The 16,838-nt window shown below is 40.9% G+C and overlaps 1 protein-coding gene across 2 annotated transcripts in view; it reads left to right on the top strand.

Moving 5' to 3' along the window:
• Positions 1-286: 286 nt before the first annotated feature.
• Positions 287-16,838, top strand: part of cdk19 (cyclin-dependent kinase 19) — a 68,934-nt gene continuing 52,382 nt past the window's right edge. The window contains exons 1-2 of one of the 2 annotated variants that reach the window (XM_044169515.1): positions 287-362; positions 6,294-6,369. In XM_044169515.1, coding sequence (XP_044025450.1) covers positions 6,346-6,369 — 24 coding nt within the window. In that variant the 5' untranslated portion in view covers positions 287-362; positions 6,294-6,345. Of the gene's footprint in view, positions 583-6,293; positions 6,370-16,838 lie in introns of both variants that reach the window. The other variant, XM_044169512.1, reaches the window with a different exon arrangement.

The following is a 16,838-nucleotide window of genomic DNA, read 5'->3' as shown; positions in this document are numbered from 1 at the left end:
ACCTTGATAATAATTGGCATATATGCTATGAAATGAACGCGATTTACAGTTCAGGGATCATACAAATATTTCTAAATATGTATAACATGTATGTATTTTGAACGAACAGCCCTGCTTGTACACCATCAAATCCAAATCACCGATGCCTGCATTTTTGAAGAGCGTTCATGAGTACGCAAAGTGCAACAAACCGCAGCGAGAAACGCGGGTTGTAGTTTCCTACATCTCCGTGTACCAGCTAGCGAACCGCGGCGCCTGTTCAGAAGAACTACCTTACCCAGCGAGCCCTGCGCGCCAATTAGAAACGTCAACGAGCCAGTGAACATTAAGCGGAGCAGACCAAAATCCCAAACAAGGAAATGGTGGGGGAATAAAACGACCAGATTATTTAATTAATGCATGTAATAATTAATATTTTATTTTATTGTAAATTAAGACGTATTTATGGGTTAAAATGGATTACGACTTCAAAACAAAGCTGGCGGCCGAGAGAGAGAGAGTAGAAGATCTGTTCGAATATGAAGGTTGCAAAGTGGGTCGAGGCACCTACGGGCACGTTTATAAAGCTAAGCGCAAAGACGGGTAAGATAACCGTGAACGTTATTGTTTATACTGACATAAAACTGACTGCAGGATGCATTTTCGGAACACACACCTCGGTTGTGTGTTGAACGGGGCATTAGATTTGAACCTCCCCGTTACGATAACCCGTGTCTCTGTGTTTTTGTTTTCATGTAACGCACTCACTCACTCACTCACTCACTCACTCACCCACCAACCCTCCAAACCCCCCCCCCTCCCCAAAACAACACAGTTAAGCAGCGGTGCTATTTATTTTTTGACAAGTCTCGGCTTTACGGTGGCAACGAAGGCAGCTTGCTCTTAATGTATCTAAACGCACTGAGGGGCGCTGGTATCGTCATTCAACGCGATAGTGACATTTCAGCGTCTTTTCGTGGCCCAGCTGCTCCCCCCATTTTTAACATTGTGCACTGCCAAACTTTTTTTAGACTCGCGGTTGAATGTAATCTGTTTGCTATTGCTCTTTACACTATTACTGTCAAGCACGTGACAATGCAGTGCATGTGTGAATACAATGTAGGCCTATAACAGAAACAGGAAGATGGACAAGTATGCTCTCACATTTCTGTTGTACTATTCCAGCAGTGTCCCTATTTGTTGCCAAAATTGGCAGAATCCCAGCTGACAAAAATACTTGAAAGTGCAATTTTCTTTTAATAGTGAAATATGTTTAATACTGAAATTCGTAAGATTGCCAAAAGTTAGTTTAATCACTCTGAGCTGACAGATTAGAAGGTAAATTGAATGTGAGAAGTGCCCTTACCAGGGGGATAGTGCACGAAGAGCTGCTTTCCTTTCATAATTTAAATCGTACATCTTTGTTTGTTTTTTGCTGCTGGCAAAACAAAGTAAGAAGTCTGAAGTAGCGATGCACCGATCCCACATTCTAGATCCTTATTGGTGCCTACAATGACCTCATTACAGAGATCAGGTATCGGCCAGATTTTGTAATAATGTACATGTGCAATTGTAATAATGCCCTAAACCCTCTAGATCAATGTAGTTCAAATTTGCACAAGCCTAAAGGACTGATACAGGGATCTGGTATCAGCCAGATGTGATGTGACAGCCTCATGTTAATGCCTTAATACCTCATTGAAGGTAACATGAACTCAGTACCAGCCAATAGCCTGAGTTTAACTTTTTGTATCGGGAGAGAAAAAGTGGGATTGGTCATATTTTTGGCGTTTTACAGTAACCAACATGACTCTGTCTCAGATAAGCCTTTCCTCCATTCACCATTGACTGCTGAGTCAAGGCTGCCTGCAGTGTCTTATCATATTTTCCTACAACACTAGATGATAGAGATGTGCTGTGAGGTCAATAGGTGAACACAGGCAAGTCAGGGGAAGTCATTTCTGCAGCAGTAACCTGAGAGCTGGTTTAATGCTGTGAGGTAATAACATCCTCAAGAGTATTATAGATTTTGTACAGGGGGTACAGTGTATGTAGCTTACCTAAGGGCTTTCTTAAAAACTACTGAACAAATTAAAGAAGAAATACAGTGAGATGGCTAAAATAATCAGTAAAGCACAGATAGCCGTGCTTTTGGGGAATAATCTTCTTGATTTTTTACTTCAGCTCATTATTGTTTCATGCAGGTGCCTCTTTTAAAGGCATCATTATCCCGCCTGTACACCCAGTTATACTTTATTCAGTTATTTGAAAGAATATAGAAGTGCTTTATAATGTGTTCATTTGTTTTGCTCTTTTGTTTTTTTTTATATGTATTATTATTTATTATTGTAATCCCATGTGGGACGGGCCAGACCACAAGCTCCAAAATCAATCCAGAGATCAACTCGTTCAATTTTAAGTGACTCTATAAAACACAAGGGATGTTGATGATAGACAGTATGTCATCTGTAAGCATTGTGCAGATGTATTCATGTAAAGCTCTTCACAATAAAATACCTGAAAAGTTTGAAAAGGAAAGCAGGATTTACTCCAGCTTCACTTTGACTGACACAGTCTTTATAAAGCAAAGGCCGTACAGTCTAGACCTGCTCTCTATATATAATATATGTATGTATAAGTGCCCTGACATAACTTCTGTTATGATTTGGTGCTACATAAATACATTGAAACTAAATTGCTTCAGCTAAATACTGTGATACAATACTACAGCATGTAATATGTAATATTGTGGTTGTTTCTGTCTATAAACTATACAGCTATAAGTGGAATCTGGAGAGTTGTGGCTGTCAGCCTACGATGCAGCCAGGATTGTATTCTCAGAGGGCTGGAGGGCATCACATGTTCTTAGTGAACTTAACCTGTAAGGCATATTTAAGTGAAAACTGAAAGGCAGCAAACCACTTTCTGTCTCCAGTGCATACAATTCTAATTTCCTTGCAGAACAGTCTCAGATACCACATGTTTTTAATGTGCTTCACAACTAAGGCTTAGGGGATATGCAACTTTAGCAAGTTTTTCCCCAGCTGGCAGGAAAAGAAGAAATATGGTGTGAAGGTTTGAAGATGTATTATCAGTGTTTTAAAGCAGTAGATGGAGTGTCTACATATGCATACAATCTGGAATTGTGCCAAAACCACCAGTGTGTGCATCTCTCTGCTGCAGACATGAGCGTGCTAACTTCAACCGGTAGAGTATTCTTACTTCATTTTCGCACTTTTTTCAGGAGAGTTGTTGTCATCTGAAATAAAACGGTGACATGCTGGTATAAAGATGCTGTTTTTCCTTTTTACAAATGTTGGGAATGCTGTAAATATGGGCCAAACGCAGCCCTAGCAGTCTCTCAGTGGGTCTTGATGAATACATTAATAGGAGAAGATACCAGCACTTGGGCATAGTGTTATTCTTTAATTTGAGTGGGGTATTTTTGAATAATTTTATTGATAACCATGAAATATTAATAATTTACATTCAAATGCAGCATTCACACTGCAGAATGAATGACTGGCTTGAATGGCAATAATCACTTGAATTTCTTCGACAATATTTTCAAGTTTAGTCGCTTTCAATTCACTTCTTTAAATTTTAGCCCTGTTCATGTGTTCTGTTCGGTCTACTGTGGGTGTACTATAATAATATTACGCTAAAACGTTAGGTCGTCTACAACTGTTCAGGTCCAAAGTAAACTTTGCTTAGACATTTGCACTGCTGCTTGTCTCTGGTGGTTTTTTAAGCACAGGTTTATGGTGCTGGCATTGCACACCAAGAGCCAGTCACCAGTGCTTCCACAGACCACAGTGTTCCACACTTTGAGAGACATGAGGGGACTGCTCTCAAACCGCGGTGATGTAGGCCTAATTGCAGAGGCCTGTGCTGGCATTGCTGGCACACACACACTGACCAACAAAAGAGTGTCCCTCACCATTGGATCTATTAGCAGCTGTTCCAGCGTGTTGAATCAGCATCAGGGGCAGGCAGGAGTTCTCTGACTGGCCTCAGTGATTTCAGGCTGAAAATGCAAAGCTAAATAAAGCAAAACTTTACAGTGCTAGATAAAACATTATTCTGAGCATATGGTAAGAGCTGAATCAGATTCACAGTGACATGAAAAGGGTTGGTTTGGTTTGTATCTCTTTGCGATCTACATGACTAGTTATTTCCTGTTGAGTGTTGTCTTTGCAGTGTGTTCAAGAGCTAGAACAATTAGTTGACTAATTGATTAGTTGATGGACAGAAAATGAATGGGCAAATGTTTTGATAATCTGTTCTGTTCTTTATTTGGATCCCTATTAGCTGCCACTAAAGTAGCAGCTACTATTCCACACACAACATAATATATCGTATAAAACAAGACATATACGTATACACATGTATATGTGTATTAATTGGTTAAGTAATTTCTCAAGCAAAAATGCCAAACATTCTCTGGCTCCAGCTTTCAAATGTGAGGGTATGCTGCTTTTTCTGTTTTATATTAAACAAGACAAGCAATCTGAAGATTATGATGGGTATATTTCAATGTTGTCTGACATTTTAAAGGCCAAAACATTAATTGATGAGTGGAGAAATTAATGGCAGATTAATTTCAACTGCAACTTTTAGCAGCCATCAGTCTTTTTCCGCACTAGTTTTTTTTAACTTTGTGTCAGGGCCTTAAGAGAGCAGACTCAGATCCGATCCAAAGCTCCTTCTTTTCTCTGCAAACTGAAAAATGCCAATTCAGATACCTGGAGGATTATATGGAGGAGTTAATGGAGCTGTCCATTAACTGAAAGAAACTAGTGATCTTTGATGTTATGTCTGAGTGAAGAAAAAGCAAAAAGGCTAAAAACTACAAGGCCATATTCATCTTTAGATGCTACGTTCTGTGGTTGTCTTATCACTTTTTCCTCTGCTTTTGCATAGCGGAGTAGTGGATTAACTATTTTATTGTGAATTTGACTAAATTCATATGAGGAAATTTTTTTCACAGACCAAAAGATTAATTGTTATGAGCTGTTTTGAGCATCTGTGCAGCTCAATTAGTATTAGAGATGTGTGCCTGAGAGCTCCAGTTAATCCACGTCCATCTCCAATGTAAATTAGGCTGAAGTGGGTTTGATCTTAGTACCACAAGGACCTGTTTGATCTGTGCAGGCTGCTCACTGAATTCAATTGTTATTGCATACTGTCCACAGATTGTGTATACATTTTAATCATGCCTCTTTGCACTGTTTTAAACAGAATATGTTTACTTTTAGCACTCATTTTCTCCATTGCTTTCTGCTCAGGTTGCGTTTCATGCACTGCAACACTGTTTATCTTATCTTTATAATCAATATTTGTCTGCTGAACATGCTCTACTCTGCAGTCTCACATTTCACTTATCAACTGGTTTTCATGCACAAATGTGATCCACAAGGGCAAATGACTATTCTGCAAAGGCCAGAAAGTAAAAATGAAGAAGAGAGATTTCACACGCTGTTGTGTTATGGAGTAAGTCACCTCTTATGAGAGAAAGCTGTTTGGGTCCACTTCCACTCAAATCAACCATGGCTGACCTTTTTTTGGGGGGGGGTTATGCCTTTATTTGACAGCAACAGCTGAAGCGAGACAGGAAAGGGGGAGAGAGAGAGAGAATGACAGGCAGCAAAGGGCCGCGGGTTGGAATCGAACCCGGGCCGCTGCGGTAAGGACTCAGCCTTATGCACTCCGCCAGGTGAGCTACCAGGGCGCAATACATATGTACTTTCATTGAGTCAAAATAAACTACAGTGTGTTTGTTTATGGTAGAGCTGAAACAATCTGTTGATTAATCGATCAACAGAAAATTAATCTGCAACTATTGATAGTTGATCAATGGTTTCAGTCGTTGTTCAAGCGCATGTTGAGTGTGTTCACCAGGTCGCACATTTGTGCCGGTGGGGCCAGGCGTCGTCATTTGCATTCACGTACTTGTGTGGATCACGTTTGTGCCCTTAGCTGGTGTGTAGTTTGTATCCGCATCTGTCTTTGTATCAAGGGTGAAATTCATGCAGGGCAGTTATTCAGACCTGGGGGAGAGCAGCACTGCTGCAGGGAACTGAAGCCTCTTTGCTGCCAAAGGCTATCTCTAATGGCAGGGATTCCTCTGTGACAGTGGAAACCTTGCAGGCTTTTTCATGCCCTCTGCTGTACTTCTCTTCCTCCCACCTCTATTTTAATGATCAAAACCCAGAAGGCCAAAGGAGTCAGAGTTCTTGAGGTTGATGTTGAAAAGGCCGCTGATAAAGAAAATCTGTGCCATCTACTAATGTCTCTTTTTATCTTTACCACAGGAAAGATGAGAAGGAGTATGCACTGAAACAAATAGAAGGCACTGGAATATCGATGTCTGCCTGCAGGGAAATCGCTGTAAGTTGCAGGTTTTTTTATTAGTGTGTTTGTTTCTGAGGCCTTAGATCACTGTTTAATTTGAAAGGAAAAGTTTGACATTTTGCAAAATATGCTGCATTGCTTTCTTTCTGAGACTGAGATGAGCAGATAGATATCTATTTCATGTCTGTGCAGTCCAGAGCTGGAGTCAAGATGTGGTTAGCCTAGCTTAGGATAAAGACTGGAAAGCAGGGAAACAGCTGGCCTGGTTCTGTCCACGGTGAAAAAATTAACCGTTTAACCCGTTGTATCTTGTTTGTTTAATCCATAATTTGTGGTTTTGTTGTTGTTTGTGGTCTCTTGTTTGCCAAGTAGTTCCAACACAAAACTCCATCTAAAACCACAAATTGTTGTTTTTACATTTCTGTTTATGTACAGGTTAGAAAAACAAGATAAATTGTATAAATAAGACAGTTTTATGGTTGTTTGTAGGTGTATTTTTTGAACAGAGCCAGGCTAGCCGTTAACCCCCTGCATCCAGTCATTATGCTAAGCTAGGCTAACAGTGCCCTAACTCCAGAGTCCATATGCACACACATGAGGGTGGTACAATCTTCTCACTCTCAGAAAGAAAGCAAATAAGCTTATTTATTTGCAAAATAAAACAAAATGTGAACTGTTCCTTTATGGCTCCATTGGCATTTTGAAGAAGGGGTGGTTTGTATTGTGATATCCACTGAAAATTCACACATTTACCCTTTAAACCATTTTCACTGATGTTAATTTTGATAGTGAGAAGAAAATTCATGCTAGTTTGATTTGTAAACTCTAACTCTCACTTGCGGGGTAAGTGGGCTTCCTTGCACCATTATCTTTTAATGGAAGTACTGGACCTTGGTACTTCTTTGTATTTAATTGCTCAGTACTGTATAAAGGAATCTTTAAAACACTCTCCATTGACTGTCTACCCATGGTGGACGTGTAGATCAAGACGCTGTAATTGAATTCAGCATTCATCTGGGGAATAACCAAAAACACAACTATAGCTTTACACGTAATGATCCTCTAAATATACCAGATATTAGAAGTTATTAGAAGTAACACATACGTACAAGAAGAACAATAAGAAACTCTTTCTCTTCTTAGAGGAAATGTTTTTATTACTTCATCTGATTTATGGCAGGGCATTGTCATCCTGTTTAGGCATGATTTTCTTAAAAACGAAATGCTACATATTATGTAGGAATGTGTATTAACCCCTCATACCAAGTAGAGTTATTTAAGTTAACATTTGAATAAAGAAATGGTAAAATAAACAAAGAGCATGTTTGTCAGGTCTGAACGATACAAACAATGTGTTTTGAAGAACACTGAAGGTAAACAGAGCTTTGTTAGTTTACAGAAACTCCACATGGCACCTTTAACATCTTGTCATTCTATGCTTGTGCACCGTCAGACTATAAAACAGGCAGCAGAATTTTCCCTCTAATGAACTGTAAAATAGATGAGAAAAATCTATTAGGGCAAGGGTTTTCAAATTCTGATACTGCCCCCCCCCCTGGCAAAATTGAGACAAATGAGCCCCCCAATGCGCCTGTCTACTTTCAGCCCATGTCTAATTTGGGGGGGGGGTGTAAACAGGAATGTTAAGTTACTGTGAGCTACAACTTAACATTTTTTTAGCCTCTGTTTGTTTACATTTTTGCAAATGGGTACCATTTAAAAGTATGCCGAATTAGCTCTCAGCGGCCCCTGTTTGCAGCGTACCCATGGATGTGTAGACAATTATCACTGGATTACTTTGATACTGAAGAAAACTTAAAAACATGATGATTCTCAGGCAGGTTCTGGAGTTATAAGGAGTGTGTGGACATTTATTTGCTATGGAGATAATGATATCCCCGGGAAGTGCAAGTTACACTGAATCTAAAAGTATGCACATCATGTCTGTGTGTTTAGATTTACTAAGTTATGACCCAGAGAAGGAGTGGGATTTTTGACGCAAATTGTGGCAATCGGGTGCTAAGGGTTTTAAAGTACCTCAACTGCCCCCATGAGCTGTGTGTCAGAGCTGTTGGAGAGCGGTCAAATCAGCGGGCCAAACTACAATAACTGTTAATTTGAGCACACTGGCATGCACCGGCCTCTTTTACAGACCGGTACATGCTCGCACAGTCTCTTCTGCGCCTCCCTTCAAAGCTCTGTATTAGGGGATTTAATGTGAGAAGGGGACAAGTGTCTCTCCGGCTCATGATGGTCATTAATTAAGGCTTCAGTGAGTAAACAAAAAACTGTTTTCTTCCTTCATAACATAACTTTTCCAACTCACTGCTGAATACTTGTAATACTGTAAGCATTTTGGCTCTTTCCATAACTGTCCTGTCATGTCTGAAAAAAGCCATAACGAGCATTTACATAAGATACACGTTTGTCTGAAAGACGAAAAGCCATCCCTTATACAGACAGTTGAAGGCAATGATGTTGTATGTTCCATGTATGAAAATGGATTTGCCTCTGTACGGTTGTTGTTGCAGAATTGTGGCTATATAAAGAAGTATTTGCTTTTTGATGTCGGCCGATTTGTCACCCAAACCTAATGATGTTGATGTTTTAGATGTGAAAACATTTGGTAGTTTGTCATGTTATCTACATTCAAACAGGAATAACAAACCACCAGACCACGAGGTTAACAAAATAATTCAAGGTCACCGTTTGTTTTAGTTATGAAGCATGTATAAGACTTTCACATGGTTTCCAGCTAGCACTTGAGTTTGGGTCTATAGTATTTTTGGTGGGGGGTGGTGCAAGTCAGCATGCCACTCAGCCAGCAAGCCTCCTGCAAGACTGCAAATAGAGAAAGAATGTGACCTTTTGACAGGCTGATGGGCTGTTATGCAAGTGTCTCTGGTTTCTAGTATAACTTGTACACCTGGGGGGAGGCTACGGGCCATATGATGCCAATACTGCCAACACTCCCAGTAATACTGAGCAAACTTGCTGTAGTTTAACTTATAGGAATATTTTCATTACCTCGAGTTGCAAATTAACAACACAGTTCCTCTTTTTGCCAGCAATAAGCTACAGTTTTTTAACTCCTCTGAAAAAAGTCATCCTGCAACCCAAGTGTGTGTGGAGTAGTGGCTGGGGTTGGGGGTTGAAGAGCTATTGTTTGCTTGAAATTTAGCACAATGTGTTATTTAAAAAAACAAACAAACAGAAAATGAACGATAGTAACAGACTGTCACCTTCTGGCCCACAGTCAGTGTGACAGTGGAACGAGCTTTAAGGAGAAGAAAAGAAGACCGGCGATTTTGCAGGTTCAAGCCCATTTTGTTTCGAGCCCTAAGTCTGTAAGCTGATTTTCTCACTGCACAGAAAAAGGTAGAACAAGACAAAGGTCAGAGGCACAGCACAGCTACTGAAGAGCACTGACAACTAGCTGATCACACATCAGCCAAAATGTGGCAAGTACAGCTATCACCTCTCAGTGTTGAAAAGTATATTCGCAAGAGAACTAGCATCCTTTCTCAGGATACAGTAGCAAAACAGATAAAGTACTATGTCGTTTTCTTTTCCTCCTTTCTTGACAACAGTATCAGATCAACATATGCAGTAGATCTGTGGTGTGATTGTGAACCCTTCTAATGTAAAAAGAGTTCAGTAGATAAAGCAGAGGGATTGTCACACAAGAATCTTCCGACAAGATCCCAGGCTCAAGGTCAGTGTCCCGGTAATAAATCTTTTTTGGGCTGTCTAAGCTGAGTTAAAAAAAAATCAGCTGGAGAAGAAGAGTTGCAGACAAGCGTTATCAGAAAGCAGATGAGGGTGCCGAGACCTGCTTGTAAAGTACTTCAATTTATTTATAGTGCAGCCTCACAGGCCTCAATACACTTTACAGAAAACATCAAACTAAACAGAAAGTAAAGTAATAAAACGTAACAACATAAAAAAACCATATTGCAACTAGACAGTTTTGAGTTATGTCAATCATGTGAATAAAGCACACCTCTCTAATTGCCTATAACAGCTTGTTTCACAGAAACAAGTTGGAGAATGCTCTGCCTTTTTTCCAGGCTTTTGTTAGTGTGGTTTTAATGTTAACTCAACTTTTCCTGCAGCGGCTTTACAGTGAAAACCATAATCAAGGTCAGAATTTCACAGCATAACATAAACCTATAGTATTGTTTATTTATCCAGGAGAGTCCCATAAAGCTCGCTGACATCGGTGTGTGCGTGTGTGCGTGAATGGGTGGCAAAAACCTTGTAAAGCACTTTGGATAAAAGTGCTATATAAATGTAGCCGTTTACCATTTACATGCAGAACCACCCCGGGGCTCATTTTCTTACATTCAGAGCAACCTGCATGCTGCCATTCAAACAGCTTCCACAGAGTGGGGAAAATGCCCAGCTAAATAATAAATAATAATGCAATACAGGAAACATGAGGCCTTCATTTGGTTTGGTAGTTCTTGTTTTTAGTGTTATTTTATGACCAAGTTAAGTGTACTCCCTGCCACATTATTGGCTTTACAACATAATCTGTAATGCAACCACAGAAGACACAAGCAGATATTAAAGTTATTACTCAGTCTCTCGCATGGAAACATCCGTTAGATCATATTCTTACTGTAGCTATAATATAATTGACATTTATCTGGTCTGTTAACTTTGGTTGACTTTTGTTTGCATTTCCATGGCAGTGATAGATAACTGGGTTAAACCCACTTTAGGACTTTAAATGTATGACTTTGGCAGCCCTGCAGTGTACAGTAATACACCTGATCACCGAAGGCGGGCAGTGTCCTACTCACGTGTTGGCCCATTCAGACAGACTGCTGACGTGGGTTTGACACGTGTCACTGTGTTGTCTGAATAGTGTATGACTGGTCATGCACAACCTTCCAGATAGGAAGATATTAATCTCTATAATCTCTATTTCAGTGGCATTTTGGTGACTATATTTTTAGCATGTAACAGGTTCTACAGGATGTCCTGGACATAAAATCCTTTATATACATTACAATGTTACTGAGCCAGAGACCTCTTTGTCGTCAGCCCCCACCGCATCAACAGTGACCTGATTTAAGTGAATGAGGGGGGCTGTGTTTTTTCATGCAGTGTCGTCTGTTTGAATGCGGCCTTAAGGCCTGGTCACGTCAGCATTTAAAACAGCAAAATTTGTCAGAGTATAAAACGCTCCACAAAAAGGGCATGGTTTGCAGACTGTTATGAGACAGGAGTAACAAGCTTGAGTCATTAGCTCTGGGAGCTTTTTTCCATCTTCAATAATGCTATCTGATGAAATGGCGTACAGTCCTGAACAACATGCCAGGGGGGAGTAAACACAGAGAAAATACAGAAAGAAGCTCAGAGAGCGATTGTGACGCACTAGCGCTTGGCTGGCGAGCCCTTTAGCCGCTAGCTCATCAGCTACAGTGGTTTACCAACTACCCCTGCGACTCACTACATCACCAATCTTCTAGAACCCCATATTTTGTGAAGACTCGTGGATGAATTTAGCTGTGCCACTTCCCAGTGTGACCAGGCCTTCGCTGTGCGGGTCTAGAAGTAAGATGCCACTGCAGTAATGGCGGCTTGTTTGCCTCTGCCCTCAACCCGGATTAATCTATACAGTTCAGTAGCTGCTAGGAAAATTGTCACACTCCACATGCTGATTCAAGATCTTGCAAGTCGCTGTTTATGGTAATGTTAACGTTCTCTGTTGCACCCGACAGTGTAACATCACCTATATTGGAATGTATTCCATCGTTCATCTCCGTGACTGTCACATCTGACCGCCTCCCATCTAAGCCTCTCCTGCTGTAGCGCCTCACGCCATGTCAAACCATTCCCTCTTTATTTCTGTCAAGGTGCAGCTCTGAGATGTCACCACGCTCACAACATGTTTTTGGGTCACCTAATGTCACCACTGATACTGCAGGACTTTGTTTGTGAATGACACTTGCCCACAAACGGAGTGGAACACATTTTTTTATATAGCAATAATAATTGGGCTGTTGACTATGTTAGTACTACAATTTCATGAACGCACACCTCCTTAGCAACAGGTGGTATTCAATGAGTTGAAACGAGCAATTTCCAACAGGTTTGTGCAGTTAAGAGAGTTTGGCGAATCTGACATACAGCACTCGTACAAGCAAGACTCCGAAAAAAGGAAGAGAGGTTAACAATACCAAAATGTTCTTATATGTTGTTAAAATATAATCTTAGAATGTTTTAATCCAATATTGGTTTGTTTTGCCTTGTGTTTGCAGTTGAGATGCAGTTGTTTTCTTAGTTGTTGTTTACTTCCTGTGTTTAGTTCTTGGGGCACCTTATTTCCTAGAACTATCTGGCCGGTTTCTTCTACTCCTCTCTGACAGTCCGTCAGTATCTGCATCTAAGCAGGTGTGAGATTGCCTGCCTGCTCACCAATCTCTCCCTCTGGTCCTGAGGGCCACTTCCCTGCCAAACAGGGTGGAGGGGAGTGAGTCATGGCCTTGGAGACTCAAGTTGTTGTTGCCGCATCATCTTATTGGAGGTCATTACCTGGCAGATGATGAGTCAGACCTCTGGCCAAAGAATCTTAGATATATTTTTGTGTACATTGAGTAACTGCAGGTGTTGTCATGGATTCAACTGTGACTCATTCACCTGAAGAATGGGCTGGTAGCAGTTCAGAGCTCTTACTGAGCACCATGTTACTTGCACAAGCAGAGAAGCTCAATGGTTAAAGTGAGACTGCTGATTTGCTTCTGATGATGGCAAAGTACGCCTGTTTTTGATATCTGGTCTGCAGGGAAACTGAAAATAAGATGAGGTGTATTTTGTCATGCTGTTAGCAGTATTCTTTTCCAGAATAATCAAATCAGACCATGACAGAGTCTCCTGGGGGCGAACAGACAGAAGCATTGCTGGGGCATTTTTAATTTTGCTTTTTTGAAACAGTGAATGCTAACAAATAATCAATCATTATCTACTAATATCTACTGCTGCCCAGTACAATAGTAGACAGAACGCCTCAGTGTCACGTTTCAGCTTTTTTCAAAGATGGATTCTCCAAACCTTCTATGAGAAAATGAATTGTCTGGCCAAGGCTAGTGGAACACTGGCTTGAAAAGGAGAATGGGACTTCGCTTCTGAGTATCAAGACCATTTAGTGTTCTGAAAGTGTTTTGTGTGTGTGTGTGTGTGGTTGTTTTTGTCATTCTGCAATGTATTTTTGCATAGGTTGTAGTCTTTGCTATGTGTAATTAAATTCAAGCACAAGAGTGTGTAAAGCAGTTCTAGGGCAAACCAGACATGAGCAGATGCAAAGTGTTTGATCGGTCTGTATTGGTCGCCGCTAATCTTTTTATTGGGTGTTCAGACCAAAAACAGCACTGCAGTAAAAACAAAATACAAGGGGCATGTTGTTTCAGTCACCGGCGAGACGATGAAATACAGTCCAGAAAGTCTACTTTATAGATATGGATACACTGAGTCAACTTTTTCTCACTCAGTACCCAACTATCAGTGTTCCAAAATTTAAAACCTCTGTGTGGAACTGATTAAGATATGTGTAATCTATCGTGAGGCTGTAATTACAGATCACCTCTTAAGTATAAGTGGAGTGGGCCCAGCAAATGTATTTATATCATTTAGAAAGTTTGTGAGATTATGTAATTACAGTGCATCAACCATGACAATCATGTCTAATAAATGTAACACACACAGTTCCTGCTGTAGGACTGTCCTCTGTGTGTCAACATGGAAAAGGCTTTTCTCAGCGTAATTACATGCTTTCTCATCTCTTCACCAAACCACTCCATCTGTGCGCGGCTCCGTCTTTTTTTCCAGACCAAAACCGGTCCGCTAAACAGCGTAGCCGCCCTAAAAGTGTCTTTAACTCTAGTTGCTAAAAATTAATTCTTAATGAGATGTAACGTCAGTCCTTGTTTCTTGAGCCGTTCCCTTTTAATAAGTTGTGTTAAACATCCAATAAAATGTATTGTACCTATGCAAAGTTTCGAAACAACCTCCTAACAAAGAGTGCAGAAAATTTCTATATTTCCTGTTAAAAAACTGTATTTAATGTGGATCGTTGATGTTTAGCCAATGCACGATCAGCTTAGTCAGGATCGGCTCCAGTACTGATCCAAAGGACTGCATCAGTGCATCCCTATTTATTGATCTGTGAGGTTGAAGGCTTATTAGACGCTGAAACACTGCGCAGGAGGAAGGACTCTCTGGAGAGTTATCACGCTGGCAATCATTTCATCTTCTGTTACCAAGATCGTGAGGTAAATAGTGGAAATGCAGCTTTCTACCAGGAATGTGCTCTTACACGTATTTGATTGGCCAACTCAGGGTGTTTCCGGATGATGTCACATTACATTACAGCAAAAGTTGAGCCAGGTTTTTTTTCTGGAAGACCCTGCATTTTTTTGCTGGGGCCCCCTGATCTGGCACACGCGCTGTACCAGCACAGTGCTACTATCACTGCCTCAGTTTTATTGGGTAAGCTGAGAAAAACACGATTGCAGTAGTCTGTTCTTAGCGGTGATAAAAGCATGTTTTATTTATTTCCAAGTATGCTTTAGACATCACATCTGTTGCCTTATTTTTAAGATGACAGAATGCTGACCTTGTCATAGCAGCAGAGTGGCAGCAGAAGAAAAAAAACAGGTGCTCGTCTTCACTCTTTGTCATTTAAGGCCTCCAAAACTGTGTGCAGGACATACAGCTCCATGTACCTGGATTCCTCACCTACATGGAGCCGAGGAATGCAGGTGGGAGTGTGTCATTCCCACCATTGTTTCCCAGCAGAGCAAGCCTCGCCTCGCTTGTCTCCTGAACATTACAACCACCAGAAATTGGTTTTGCTTAAAAAATCTTCTAGACTTGCCGAGCGGAACAAAGGAGTCTTTGTGCCTCCCAAACCACCACCTCGCTTCGTTTAGCAAACTGTGCAGTTCAGCAACTGGCATGCCACATGCAGTCGAGTTGAGGCGGGAAGGGTGGAGAGAGGTTGGTTTGGCTGCAATGTGTTTTGGTTTTGCAGCTTAAAATGGCCAGGGTCTTTTGTGATTTTTCCATGTCTGGGTTGATGCCCCTTTAGGATTGGAGAAATGTAAGGCATGAACAATAAAGCAAATCAATGCAGGTCACCTTTATATACAAGGTTTGTTGTTCTTTTCAAATTACATGAAGTGAAAGCTGCATCAGATAAAATGGAAAAACTAGTAAGCGATGACATGACAGCTATTTCAAACGGTTGCAGTGTTCATTCAGGGTTCATTTTCTGTCCGGTTTCATTTTTCTGAAACGTTTGAATAAAGATCCCAAATTTGTTACTTTGTTGTAACCACACATTCAAAGAGTGGATAGGGTACTTTCCATTTCTATTTTGGCTGTTGAGCTGAAAGTAAAAAATCTACTCTGATGAGGATCAGAAACAGGCATAACATTTATTCTCAGAAATATAGGAAATCAGTATCTGAAGTGAGAGTAAACAAGGCAGGGTGAGCTGAAGTACACCAAGAAAATAAAAATCCTAACACTTTACTGGTCCAGCTGATGGCATTAAACTCCTCCTTCGCACGTAGGTCAGAATTCAGCTTCACAAGGGCATCTCATCAGGATGTCGGGACCTTGAGTATGTTTTTTCTTGCTTCCTAGTTGTCACGCCAGCCTGCTTTTTCTCTGGACCATCCAGGCACTTGCAGCCCCGTTGCATTCTCTCAGTCAGCTCAACATGGGCAGCAGGTTGCGTAACATGGCCCACTGAGGTTTCACCGCCTTTAAACCTCGGTGACAGAAGCAGGATTTGGGGTTAGCGAAGTAACTTCAGGTTTAACCTTGGGTTTTCAGGGTTACGACAGTGGTTCACTTCATACCGCCATGGAAACTTATTCTGCACACCTAACCTGCAGGTTATGTTCGAGATAACAGATCAACGCGTATAAAAGCACCGCCTACTGACCAATCAGTCCTCTTGGAAAATGGCATCACCGTTCGTAGAAGATCCATGGATGTATTAATAAGACCTAAGTTCTAATAATACATCGATGAGAAGATCTCGTGGAGCTCGGTGCACGGATCATGAGAGGGTCTCTTTAGGAGGGCAAGAGTGTTCGGAGACCAGCAAAGCCCTTCGGTTTACAGTCCCGCAGACTGTATGCATTGCCTTGCGTTACTTTGCTATGGGTATGTTTATGTATGCTGTGGGTGATGCGGAGAACCTGAGCATTGTGCTTTTGAATTAGAGGGTGGATACCAGGTTGGGTCAAAAATTTAGAAATGGTGTTTGGGTTTGGGTCGGGTTCGGTCATGTCGGCTGGGCTAGCCTAGGCTACTTTACATATTAATAACTGCTGATGACATTGCGTAATGTACGTGTGTTAAAACAGTCCACCTATAGCCTATTTTAAACAATGCCTTTTGACAGCCATTTACAAGGTGCACTGCCCACACATTGTGTAATCAGGGTAAACAGGCAAACTGTAACCGTGGTAACAACAATTGCG

This window comes from Siniperca chuatsi, linkage group LG16 (genome assembly GCF_020085105.1).
Source record: "Siniperca chuatsi isolate FFG_IHB_CAS linkage group LG16, ASM2008510v1, whole genome shotgun sequence".
NCBI lineage: Eukaryota > Metazoa > Chordata > Actinopteri > Centrarchiformes > Sinipercidae > Siniperca > Siniperca chuatsi.
The sequence above is the reverse complement of the archived record's forward strand: the minus strand, read 5'-3'. Positions and strand labels throughout refer to the sequence as shown.